Genomic DNA, 14,507 nt, shown 5'->3' with positions numbered 1-14,507 from the left:
ATTTAGTTCATTTCAATACTTACTTAGACGATCGTGTAAAATCATGTGCTGAAAATCATGTACTGAAAATCATTGGTCACATGGGTCTATATAAAAAATGCCTGTACATACCAAGTAAGGAATATGACAGTTGTTATCCATCGTTTGATGTGTTTGTGCTTTTAATTTTGCCGTTTGATTAGGGACTTTCCGTTTTGAATTACCTCGGAGATTGGCATATTTGTGATTTTACTTTTTATAAACACTTATAATATACCAGTTACTCGTGGTACAGGCATCAAATGTCACTAGAACACACCCGAGAAATCGCGGGCATATACAGCTTGTGAACTGTTGTAGGATGATTTTTTGTAAAAGATATTATGTATGGAGGATTTCATAAAAGGTATCAAAAGCCCTTTCCCTTTTTTCAAAGTCTGATATTTGTTTCCTTTCTATTAAATTCAATTATCTTCGTGTTTATGGCCTCAGACAACAACAATTCTTCTCCTTTGCTACAATGCATCTTTTGGTAAAAGTCAAATTAAATCAAAAATTTGCACCGCTTAAAACATGAAATAAATGTAACTGCATATATATAGACCATTATTAGTCTAATAAAATATGCTTCTAGGACAATCAATCAGCGCTTTTTCTTTTGAGAACCTTATTAACATGCCAATGGTAGGATATGAATCTTGTATAAATGATTAAGACCGACTTAGGCTAAGTTGAGGGGTGGTCGGAGGGATCCTGATCCCGAAATCCCGGGCTTAAAAACACGAAATCCCGAGATGCAGAATTTAAAGAAATTCATATCCCGAAATCATGAAAAAAAAAATATATATTCCTGGATCCCGTAAGGATCAATTGCAATCTCCAAATCCCGAACTTAAAGCACCCGATCCCGAAATTCCGAAAAAGGTCCTGCCTCCCTCTAATCTCTACCCTACATTCATTTTTGTCAAATCACATCTTTCACTTTCAATAAACAGTGGGCATTATGGTTTCTAGTCTGTGCATCCGTGCGTTCGTTCGTTCGTTCATTCGTCCCTCCGTCTGTCCCGCTTCAGGTTAAAGTTTTTGGTCGAGGTAGTTTTTGATGAAGTTGAAGTCCAATCAACTCGAAACTTAGTAAATATAGTGCCAATGTGGCATCCGTGTACTATGGACACATTCTTGTTTTAACATGTTTTACTTATTTTAATATATATACGCAACTGGTATGACCCCTTAAATAGTAAACATTTCAAAGAAAACAGTAGACAGAATACAGAGAGTCTCTATATATAAAAGTAGTATAATCGTTGTTTACATGTAGATAAACGCGAAAAATTTGGTCACGTTTTTTTTATACCAATTAACAATAGGTAACTTACTAATTGAACTGTATTATCATGTGACTTACAGGAGTTTAAATTAGTTCAGTTATTACCTGGGTAATTTGGTCCTTATGTGTTGCAACTAACAAGATCTTCGGAATGTTTTTATATACTGGCTTACAATACGTCAGGATGGAATTGACCCAATGTTGAAGAAATACTGAAAATATATTAAGTTACAGTAAAATCAATAACAGAGGCTGTGTTGATAAATTAAAGCTGATTTTGTATATCTTCCATTAATCGAGGTAAAGTAACCATCTGCCAATAACAGACGTAGCATGCAGACATTGTTTTGTCCAATATACGCTTGAGAATATGACTAACTTTATGTTCCAGAATGGGACACTGTAAAAGTGTAACCACAACATATACTTCACTTTTAACTTATGATAATTCATATAAATTAATGAGCAATGACAATTTAGTCAAAGTAAACATCCTGTCAGACAAGCAATAAACACAGCTAACAAATTCACAGAACCACACATGTATAAATGTTTCACAATTGTATAGCTTTTTATACTTTTAACCACTTGTAAACGTTTTAGTAAGACCAACCAATGTACTCCAAAACATTAACAAGAACAAAAAAGTATAAGTATATTTCTCAAGGTTAGGTATATTTCTTCTTGCAAAAGTAAAAAAGTGAATCTGTGAGATATTGCTCAAGTATGATATTCGTAATGTACTTAGTTAATATAAAACAGATAATGAGGGACGCTCAAAAAAATAAATGACACAGCTCTTTAGCATCCTCACATGAAGCGCTGGTTCTTAATTTCCTTAAGCATTGTTTTGTTATTTCTGAGAAAAATGCGTCGATATTTTTTAGTAATTGTCATCAGTTGTGAGAATATATCTATTAGTATTAGGTCAAGATGCTGATTGATGAGTGATGGGTTTTTAAATGAATTACACTGCCAAATACCAAATTTCCAGAAAATGTGGTTGTAAGTTCTTGTAGAAAATACGAATAGTATGACTAAAAAAGACTGACAAAAAAAGTCTGAGAGGGTGACAGAAACACAAACAATTTGCAAGATTTGCTGCATAGAATATAAAATATTGTAAACTATAGAGCATATACTTGTTTTGTAATTCATATCTATCTGATGTTCAAACGAATGCAATACAGTATGTAACACATTTAATGAACAATACCTGCAGGAGTTGGTATCATGTGTTGTCCTGGAAAGCATAACACATCCAGGACCTGATCATGCAATCCTTTGCTTCCATCAAACACCAGCAGGAACAAAGCTCTGAATGTCATAAAGGTCTGATGTGTTGTGTAGTAGACGTACTGTCCACCAAAGTCCCAGAAGATCAGTCTTCCAACTTTTATCTTATAATTTCCACTCCTGAGGATTTCCTCCATTTTCTTTCTTATTTCATCCTTGGTCATTTTGGTTTTCATTTTCTTTGTTGACTGCTCTTGTGTAAGATGCACACTGGAAGAGGACTGTGGTAACAAATATTGAGACTGTTGAGAAAGATTCCCTGTGATATGTCCTGGTGAGGTCTTTGACTTGCTTGCTTCTGACTGCTGTGATACATCACCTGAATGTTTACCACTTGTGCGCCCAGTTTGTTGTATTTCATCTTGTTTACTTTCATCTTCTGCTACGGAGGTCATCAACACCTTATTGTACACAACATCTAGGGCATTGTAAGTTTCTGTGATAAAATAAAACAGAGTAATGTACATAACCACAGAAGAAAGGAGAAAGTGAAAGCTTTGATAACTGAGGAAACAAGTAAGATACAAAAGCCAGAAAATGCAGGAGATGGCGAATCCCCAAATGATGAGGTATATAACACAACGAATCCAAAGTAGAAAGGAGACAGTAACAAATGTTCTAGAAGAAATCAACGATAGAAAATCACGAGAAAAACAATTTGATTGTCTTTGGGATTCCTGAAAAGGATGAAGAGAGCAAGGAAGAAATATATATAGCTGACAAAGAAAAACTAAACGAACTGTTTAAAGACTGCAGAATCCAACTAGATAAGGAAAATCTGAAAACTGTCAAAAGAGTAGGAAGATTTAACAAAGAAAAACTAAATAGACAATTTTAGTAAAATTACCAAGTGCGGAACCAAAGATTATCCTATTTAAAAACATACAATATATAAAAGCTAATGCAAAAGTTGGAGTGAGTAACGACCTAACTCAAGCAGAAAGAGAACAAGAGAAAAAGTTGTGGGATCAAGCGAGAAGACAAACCGAAGAAGAGGTCTAGGGGGATTATCACTACATGGTAAGGGTCCCTGCTTGGGCAGCGAAGGCTGTCAAACTAAGGAAGCTAGACTCCTAAAACAGAAAAGTGGAAATGAGAATGTAAATAATTTTAATAGTAAAAAAGGTTTTTAAACGTTAAAATGTAGATAATTTTACAGTTTTACCCAAATTAAACTGTATATACACGAACGCAGATCAGTAATTTAACAAGCTGCCAGAGTTAAAAGTAAGATCAAGAGGTGACAAACCAAAAATAATTGGTATTACAGAGGTTAAACCTAAAAATAATAGGTACCGACCAGGAATTTCAGAATATTCTTAAGCCGATGTATCTGATTACCATTATGTTTGGTAAACATCTAGACAATAACACAAGCAGAGGTCTTTTATTGGAAAAAGATAAACAATTGGACGCATCACAGGTCCAAATGAATGCAGAATTCCAAGAAAACTTATTTATAAAGATTAAATTAAATCAGTCAGACCAGCTATTATTTGGCTTAATATATAGATCACCACCAAACAGAACACATGATTACATTAAACAACAAAATTCGCTTACTACTGAAGCTTGTAGAAAAGGCTACTCACATATCGTAATAATGGGAGACATCAACTTTCCAGATATAAATTGGGACAGGTGAAATGGAAAGTAACGAATACAATTTTTTAGAAAATCTACAAGAATTTTTCTTATTTCAACATGTTACAAGACCAACTAGATGGAGAGGTACCAAAGCACCCCATACCCTCGACCTGATTTTCACAAGTTTATTATACAAAGTCCATTAGGAAAAAGCGACCAATGTACCATGAAATTTGTCTTTAACTGCTCTACAAATATTAAAAGTAAGTCAAAATAATTAAATATTTCAGTAGAGTTAACTACATAAAAATAAAAGAAGAATTAGAACTACTACAAAAAGAAAACGATATAGACAAAAACTGGAGGTCACATTTAAGTATAATTCAAGATATGGACAAAAAATATATATCAACAAAAGAAAGGAAGCAAATCGGTAGAGGAATAAATAACTTCCAAATGGACAAAAACAACATAGATAAAATTAAAAGGAAAAATATCCTCCCAAAATGATAACGCATACTAACGACTCAGAGGTGAGGAAAGAATACAACAAGATAAGGAATCGAGTGAAAAGCAGAGTAAACAAATTGAAGAGGGAATATGAAAAAAAATCTGTCTGAAAAAGCTAAAGAAAACCCTAAAGCTATCTGAAGCTATATCAAATCAAAAACAAAAAAACAAAGAAGGAATTGGGGATTTACACATAGATTCAGAAGATACAAAATCAGATAAAACTGAGGACAACAGCACGCGGGCAAAGATACTAGTAGACTACTTTTCCAGCGTATTCACCAAAGAACCAGCAAAGAAGTACCATCACCAAACCAGGTACCAGTAATAAATGAAATGTCAAAACAGAAAATAAAGGAGGAAGTAGTGCTGTAACACTTAGCTGCATTAAAAATAGATAAATCACCAGGTATGGACAAACTACACCCTAAATTACTAACAGAGATTGCTGAGTCAATAGCAAAACCTTTATGAATTATCTTTAATCGGTCACTTCAGAGTAAGTCAGTCCCTAATGACTGGAAGAATGCAATGATAAGGGCAATATTTAAAAAGGGAAATAAATCACTAGCCACAAATTATAGGCCCGTAAGTTTGACATCCGTATGTAAAATAATGGAGAAAATATTGCGGGAATTTATAATAGAGCACAATGAAAATAAACAACATTTTCTCTAAAAAAAACAATACGGCTTTAATGAAGGAAGGTCCACTGGTCTTTAATTATTAGAAGTAATTGATTAGTGGACAGCGGCACTAGATCAAGGTTTAGACATAAACTGCATATATACTGACTTTATGAAAGCCTTAGATAAGGTACCTCATCAAAGAATGATAGCCAAAATAAAAAAATCTAGGTATTGATGAAGATATAGTAGGCTGGATCACAAACCTTTTAGAAGACATGCATCAAAAAGTCATAGTGAATGGTGAAGAATCAGATTGGGCGAATGTTACATCGAGTATACTCCAAGGATCAGTATTAGGACCACTTCTATTTATACCGTACATAAACGATCTTCCATACCAAGTGGATTCTGATGCCTACCTATTTGCAGATGACACCGAGATCTTCAGAATAATAAAAACCCAGAATGACAGAGAAATTCTTCAAGCGAAAAAGTGAATAAGGCCAACTCAATATTTGCAGTTCTCAGAATAACATGTTAATACTTTGGTACTGAGACGTTCATACCTTTGTATAAAACCATGATTATAACTCATTTGGACTATGCTAGTTCAATTTGGTCTTAATACAAGAAAAAAAATATTGATAAAATAGAAGGAGTTCAAAGAAAGATAACAAAACAACTACCAGGTCTCAAATTGTTTTGTCAAATAATCACCGTGGGATCTAAACTGTAATGTATACCTTAAAGAATATCTATCAATTTTTAATCCTGATGTTTAACATGCTTAGACTGGTGTTAAACATGCTTAGACTGGTGTTAAACATGCTTAGATTAGTATTTAATAATCTAAGATTCAATTTGCAATAATGCCAGAAAAGGATTGGCAATGGCCTATTTCGTCATTAAAGTTAACCAAAAGCGAAACATTCATGTAGGTGTCAGTTCTTTTTTTTTTTTTTTTTTTTATCTCTTAGTAGTGTTTCACTATTAAGGATGTATTAAGTAGTCAGAACTTCTGTGCTGACATTAATTATAATTGATATGGTCATATTTGTAAATTAACTGTTCACAAAACTTTGAATTTTTGAAATACTAAAGCTGTTCTACCGCAAGAATATATTATCTTAGATGTATTTGGCAAAACTTTTAGGAATTTTGGTCCTCAATGCTCTACAACTTCGTCATTTATTTGGCCATTTTTACTTTTTTGATTCGAGCGTCACTTTTGTAGACGAAACGCGCGTCGGCGTAAATACAAAATTTAAATCCTGGTGTCTATGATGAGTTTATTTAGGTGAAATTGAGAAAGAAAAAAAAGAGTTTACAATTGAAGTATTGTCTATATAGTAGAGAATCAAGTATCCAAATATTTTTCAAATCAGCCTTTTTCTAAACTATAAGTTTCCAAAGATACAGATGGGTGCGGTCCTAACCTTGACAACAGTTAACTTAGAATTAACTTGTTGACTGCTTTCTAAGTTAACTTGAGAATTTTTAAGCAGTCAAGCAAGTTAACTTCGTCGTTGGTGGACCAGACCTACGGTCTGCTTTTTTAGGACTGCTGCAGACAAGTATGCTCCAGACCAGACCTGTGGACAAGTCTGCTTTTGACCAGTCCTGAGGACAGGTCTGCCCCAGACCAGACCTGTGGACAAGTCTGCTTTTGACCAGTCCTGAGAACAGGTCTGCCTCAGACCAGACATGTGAACAGGTCTGCTCCTGACCAGACCTGAGGACATGTCTGCTTTTGCCCAGACCTGTGGACAAGTCTGCTATTGACCAGACCTGAGGACAGGTCTGCTTATGACAGTTTATCGTTATAAGAGTTTTCATATCAGACTTGAACTTTAATTAAAATACGTAAACAACATTCGCATTGTTTTTCCCTCGGTTTTTCCACAGGTATAATTTATTATTTACTCGCTAGACTTTACTAGATTTTTGTTATTTGATATACATGTATTTTTAAATGAATAGAAAAAATGCCTATACAATCACACAGAGTGGTTTTTTTTATTAGAAGGCGGATAAAAAGGTTGTCCAACGCTTCGGAGCAATATTCACGGGATATCAACAACATTGTCGACGTTGCTTCCTTCCCCGTTTTTTACCTGCCCCTTCCTTGATTTTACTTTATGCATACATTTGTACATGCATGGATATTTCATTGTTATTCAACTTGTTTGCATTGGATTAACTATTCTATTTTCCGCAGAATATTTTAACAGAAATTGTACAGTGTCCGTAAGCATACGGTGTGGTAAAACTATCAACAATCTCGTCAAATTCGTCAGATTGATCAAGAGATTTGTCTTTGCCGATTAATTGAGATATGGGACGTCCCAGATTTATACTCAATACACACTTTAATGAAATAATTGCCACTTGAGGTTTTACTATAAGCGAAATCAATCAACCGACATGATAGATAAACAGTATACTATTCCCAGAAGAGAACCTTTTTTATTAAATCATTGTAACTAGCTATTAAGGGTAGTATTTACAAATGAATACACCTTAATATTGCTATTTGTCCGCCATTGATGGATATCAAACAAAATATCTGACGCCACAATTGAAAAGTGATTGTTGTATGCTTCAACATAGGAAGGCATCCCAGAAAAAATAAAAATAGCCTTGCCAGACGTCATAATTATTTGGACAATAATCAGACATGTCAGTGTTGGTACTTTGATGATGCGGCATAATAGTTTTGTTTTACACACCATCATGAACTACTATATATGTAGTGACTGTTATTTTAAATAAAGAGATGAAATGCTGACACTCTCATGTTATGCAGAATTTTTGTTGCATTCATATAGTTTACCAATATTATTGATTACATGTACATTTATGGTCCTACTTAAAACTCCTGATATCAAAAACATTGCTGATCAACTATGCAGGTATATAGATTTACAATTTAAAGTTCACATATGGTCAGTTTTGGTCGATGCAGTCAAATACTTTTGTTGTAAAGTCAGCATGGATATATCAAAATTACTGAAATTTTGTAACATATATCAATATTTTATATAAAATGAGGCAATGCTGGTATCTTAAATTTATGCGAACAAAACTTTGTTGTTATTATATTGCAATATTGCTGTCGATTATAATTATTCATAGATTCCCAACAGTAAAATATGGTTGATTAACTATGCTGGTATATAGATTTACAATTTAAAGTGCACATATGGTCAGTTTTGGTCAATGCAGTCAAATAATTTTGTTGTACAAGTAAGCTTGAGGTACGAAAACCACTGAAAGTTTGTCACGTATCAGTATTTTGAGTAAATAGAGGACATGCTGGCACCCCAAATTTATGTGAACAAAAATTTGTTTTTTTTATATTTGAATATTGCTGTTCATTGTATTACACATTGGATCCTGACATAAAAAATATGGCTGATTTACTATGCGGGTATATAGATTTACAAATTAAAGTGCACATATGGTCAGTTTTGGTCAATGCAGTCAAATAATTCTGTTGTACAAGTAAGCTTGAGGTATCAAAACTACTGAAATTTTGTTACGTATCAGTATTTTGAGTAAAAAGAGGACATGCTTGCACCCTAAGTTTATGCGAACAAAAATTTGTTCTTATTATATTGGATTATTGCTGTTCATTGTATTATACATTGAATCCTGACATAAAAAATATGGCTGATTTACTATGCGGGTATATAGATTTACAAATTAAAGTGCACATATGGTCAGTTTTGGTCAATGCAGTCAAATAATGTTGTTGCACAAGTAAGCTTGAGGTACGAAAACCACTGAAAGTTTGTCACGTATCAGTATTTTGAGTAAATAGAGGACATGCTGGCACCCCAAATTTATGTGAACAAAAATTTGTTGTTTTTATATTGGAATATTGCTGTTCATTGTATTACACATTGGATTCTGACATAAAAAATATGGCTGATTTAATTACTATGCGGGTATATAGATTTACAAATTAAAGTGCACATATGGTCAGTTTTGGTCAATGCAGTCAAATAATTCTGTTGTACAAGTAAGCTTGAGGTATCAAAACTACTGAAATTTTGTTACGTATCAGTATTTTGAGTAAAAAGAGGACATGCTTGCACCCTAAGTTTATGCGAACAAAAATGTGTTCTTATTATATTGGAATATTGCTGTTCATTGTATTATACATTGAATCCTGACAAAAAAAAATATGGCTGATTTACTATGCAGGTACATAGATTTACAAATTAAAGTGCACATATGGTCAGTTTTGGTCAATGCAGTCAAATAATTTTGTTGTACAAGTAAGCTTGAGGTATGAAAACTACTGAAATTTTGTTACGTATCAGTATTTTGAGTAAAAAGAGAACATGCCGGCACCCTAAATTTATGCGAACAAGAATTTGCTCTTATGATATTACAATATTGCCTTCCATTGTATCATACATTGAATCCTGACATAAAAAATATGGCTGATTTACTATTCGAGTATATAGATTTACAAATTAATGTGCACATATGGTCAGTTTTGGTCAATGCGGTCAAATAATTTGTATGTACAAATCAGCATGAGGTATCAAAACTACTGAAATTTTGTTACGTATCAATGTTTTGAATAAAAGAAGGACATGCTGGCACCCGAAATGTATGCGATCAAAAATGTGTAGTCATGTGTGTAAATGAAATAAACTATTGCAGATTGTGACTGCATAGTTCAAGGATATATTACTAACAAGGACGTATACAACTAACATCAAATATACTTCTTTCTAAAGATATACATAATAAAGTGCAAATATGGTTGAATTTGATAGGTATTGGAATATATATATATATTTAGTGCCCGTTATCATTGTAACCAATATTGTTTTTATAATTAATAGATTGTCAGATCACAGATAAATTTGTGTTACAAGCAAGTTTTATGCGTACTTAATTTCAACTAATTCATTTTGTATTTAATACTGTTTATAAAACGGAAGTATTAATTTTACTTTATTTTCGATGTTTACACTACGAAACAAAGATATTAAAAATGTTTTTAAAACATCGTATAGAGCGGTCCTGGTTACAAGTTAACTTAGTGTTGAGCAGACCAGTCAAAAGTTAACTTGGGAACAAGTCTGCTTTTGATCGGATTTGTCAAAGCAAAAGTTAACTTATGTTAACTTTGTGGCAGGACTGGTTTCGAAGTTAACTTATGTTAACTTTATGACAGGACTGGTTCCGAAGTTAACTGTGTGACAGGACTGGTTCCGAAGTTAACTTACATCAATAGCGGACCTGTTTCCAAGTTAACTTTTTGGCAGACATAAAAACAGTCCTAGGACCAAGTCTGCTTTTCAAGTTAACTAGATTTTGGTCCTAGGACTGGTCAGAGCAGTCCTAAGTTCGGTCACAGGTTAACTTTGATCAGTCCAAATGACTGGTAATCAAGTTAACTTGCTGTACAGGTTAGGACTGCACCCATCTGTAACTGACGTTTTCCCCCCAGCCCACTTCCAAATATAACTTCTGAACCGACGAAATCTAACATTTAATTGAGTTTAGATTTGTAAAATGCTATTAAATTTATTCTTAACTTTATCAATATGAATTCAATCTATGGTGTCTATGTCATTTACACCGCGACCTTCAGTTAGGAAAATCCCAACTGTGTGATGAAGACATAGAAAAATATTTGTTGCATTTATACTATTATATTGCTTTAGAATGCATTCTTACCTGGATCAATAAGAATCCACTCTCTGGTGTCTATATCAAGGCCACATCGGCCTTCTAATAGGGAAATCCCATCTGTAGCAAGTCTTTCATCCGGGATAGCATCACCAATTAAGAGCTTGACAAGCGTAGATTTTCCGACTCCAAACTGACCTGTTACCATACAGCGCATGTCAAACGAATCATACGTCCCCTGGCCTAGCAATCGGTTTAACATGACAGATTGTTCTTTTGTCTTGATGAAATCTTTATAAAGAAAAATGCATATTCTTAATTTTCGTTTTTTTTCTCATGTTACTAGATTAAAAAAAACCATCCTCATTATAGTATTTCTTTTTCATATTGTATATACAATTTCGCTGATTTGACTTACTCTTTGAGTAAAAAGTGTTTAAATATCAATTAGCCATATTTCCTCTAAAATAAATGTAATTTTGTTAAAATGTAAATATACTTGTATAAGTTCTTGAGACCATAACACAGATCAATTTTTTTTAATGGCTTCCATATAGAACTGTTAGAGTCAATATGTAAAAAATGAACATTTTTTGCCATCGATACAATTATTGGAAGAGAAAATTGACGAAAACAATTGGAGCTTTCCGCCCGCTTATCCGTTGTATAGTCTCAAATCAATGACCGAATTTCCGTTGTAAAATTCTGTTAACAATTAATTTCAGAGTATATTAACATGATTAAGTAACATATTATGTCTAGTTTCTCACCAGATGTACGTATTTAGAGGCTGCACATAATTTTACACCAGGCTAAAGTTTCGACATATACAGGATAAAACTTGCATTGTACACCTAGTTTTTATGTGAGTCACATGTTTCACATTTTGTATACTGGACATTAGGAAAGTACACATAAGACCTGGAATACCTATACCATCTATGAGAAATATACACTTTACATCTGCAAGCACAGATATGTGTCATAGCAGTAGTGGATTGCTATAGTTTTAATACCTTTACTTTACAAGATTATACACCATTGATGAATGTTCATTCTCCTAGGCCGTGTTCACACCAAACGCCGTGTAGAGTAAACATGTTTACATTTAGTTTAGTGTAGTGTACACTGGTTTCACATTACATTTGTTCACATCTATACACCTTGTTTAGCTACCTGTACATAAGATTTGTTCCCACTTGTAAACTATATGTCATTTAAATGTTCATTACGTAGAACTGAATTCAAAATTTTTGGATAACTTTTCTAGCGGTAGGGGAATAACCATTTGACTTCAGAAGGAGGGTGGGGGTGGGAATGGAAATATTCAGATCCCCAATTTGATAAAAAAAAAAAAAAAATTGGTCATACAGATGCTAACTTAAATATTCTGAATCAAGAGCTTCCCAATACATTATATTGATAAATATTGAAAAAAAAAGTATTTGATCACCAGCATCGAAAAAAAAGGAATAAAAACGTACGCGAAAAAAAAATCTGACTCAAATAAAAAAAAAATTACCCTCCCCCTTTTTTTAAGTTAAGTGGTTGCTACTTTATGAAAGCCATTTTTATAATTTGCAGTAGTTTGAAAATACTAGAGATGTCTCGATTACGCATTAAAAACGTTAGCTGTTGCAGCGTGCTTACAGCCCAAAAAAAGGATTGAGATATTAGGGATCACTACATTTTTATCTTTTCTGTTTGTTTCAAATGGTATTTCTTCTCCAATGATCATGAGTATTTGGTAATGGAATAAGGTTACGTTTTTTTAAATTTATTTAAAATTGTTATTTAACGGATCTGAGATAAAAGACAAACATATCATTTACCTCACGCTTTTTTAGGCATGCATTTAAGCGGAATCGTTGTTTGAGTAAAGACCAGTGGCGAATATTTCTGTGTACCTTAAGTCGATTCGGGAAGACCTTTCCAAATGAATAAGGCAGCAACTATTTACTTCATTTTTTGGGGAGGGGGAGGGGTAGGGAGGGGGGTTAGGGGGCGTGGGCTATTGTTTTTTTTCAGGACAAATTGTGGTGACAAGTCGAAATCAATTTTAGCATTATATAGTGGCAGCTGAGGGTGAAACAAACAAAATTTTTTCAGGGCCAAAAACTGGAAACATTTTTTGTTTCCAAAACAAAATCCATAGCTCACCACCTCCACCACCTTGCCTTTATGTTTTATACTTAACTATAATAGCCCCCCCGCCCCCCCCCCCCCCCCCCCCCGAAATTCAATTGGTTGCTGCCTTATGGGTTTGGCAATGATGCTGCTTTGAGTCTTGATCAGGGGTTAATAAAGTACGTTAATTTTTTTAAACAAAATAAATCTGTAAAATTAAGACAACAATTGGTGTAGAGAACTATACTTATAATTATCAAACATATCAATTTTACTCAAAAATAGTTTCCTCCTTAAATATATACACGGTAAATTAATGTCCTAAATGTCTAGTTTTGTGTACACTTAACCTACACAAGGCCTACATTGACTATCGACTGTGTGTAGATAAATCATGATTTAAACTACATGTAAACATTGAGTTTTATTAATGGGAACGCAATTGTGTTAAGTTTACGTGTGAGTTACACTAACACAACACCGAATTTAGGTTAATGTGAACACGGCCCTACTCTTTTATATTACCGAATTCTCCAGACAAAGAATAGATGTAGATGAAAGAATTGTTGAAATTTAAATGTTTTTATCATCGAGGAATATTTCGTTAGTAGAAAATACTTTAAAGTCTTCTAAAGCCATTTACATCTTTTGCAACGAGCATAACAAACTTTAAAGGCAAGGTTTTATGTTGATCGAAAATGCTATGGTATGCTGGGAGTTTGTTGCTTAATTGAAAACTTCCAAAAACTACTTTCATTTATATAAAAAATACAACCTTCAACTACTGGTGTTATCCCTTTCTCTTTCAAGACTCCTGTTGTCACTTCTTGGTCTTCCTTTGACATGAAAGTCTACAACACAAACAAGAGACTATAAAGCGTGTATTCAAGTTACCATAATACTACACAAATGAATAGTATGCAATGTATTAGAGTCAAATGTAATACAGTAGATAGTAATACTACCACATGCAGCAACTGCATGATCATGATTGTGTTTCTTAAGCATTGATAATGATTATTTTACATGTGTACCATAGTTCAAATGCGGTGTATATGTATGAACTGTAATGTTTTATCTTCAATATTGTTTGGTGCAATTTAATACAACGTAAAATACATGACAACAGTGTAATGCAATGATTACTGAAGAATCAGACCGTAACTGAATGTTGTCTGATTTGTATTGCAATATGAGTCAGGTGCTGACCTGATCCCTTATGTTAAGATAAACAAACAAATCAAACTGCAAGTAGTTGTATCACTTGTGAACAGAATGAAAAAGTAAATTCATATAAATAAGGGCATAACTTCGGAATTTAAAAATAAAAACAAAGTTTTGGTGTTACCCTCTCCTATCTATATCAAAATATTTCATTGTAAATCCTATCTCCT

At 33.4% G+C, this 14,507-nt stretch overlaps 1 protein-coding gene across 1 annotated transcript in view; it reads right to left on the bottom strand.

Moving 5' to 3' along the window:
- Positions 1–13,963, bottom strand: part of LOC134691399 (uncharacterized) — a 37,128-nt gene extending 23,165 nt beyond the window's left edge. The window contains exons 1-4 of the mRNA XM_063551926.1: positions 13,889–13,963; positions 11,035–11,277; positions 2,526–3,041; positions 1,415–1,521 (exon numbers count right to left, since the gene is read on the bottom strand). Coding sequence (XP_063407996.1) covers positions 1,415–1,521; positions 2,526–3,041; positions 11,035–11,277; positions 13,889–13,958 — 936 coding nt within the window. The 5' untranslated portion in view covers positions 13,959–13,963. The remainder of the gene's footprint in view (positions 1–1,414; positions 1,522–2,525; positions 3,042–11,034; positions 11,278–13,888) is intronic.
- Positions 13,964–14,507: the final 544 nt, after the last annotated feature.

The sequence above is a fragment of the Mytilus trossulus genome, chromosome 11, assembly GCF_036588685.1.
Source record: "Mytilus trossulus isolate FHL-02 chromosome 11, PNRI_Mtr1.1.1.hap1, whole genome shotgun sequence".
Lineage (NCBI taxonomy): Eukaryota > Metazoa > Mollusca > Bivalvia > Mytilida > Mytilidae > Mytilus > Mytilus trossulus.
This window is presented reverse-complemented; position numbering and strand designations above follow the sequence as displayed.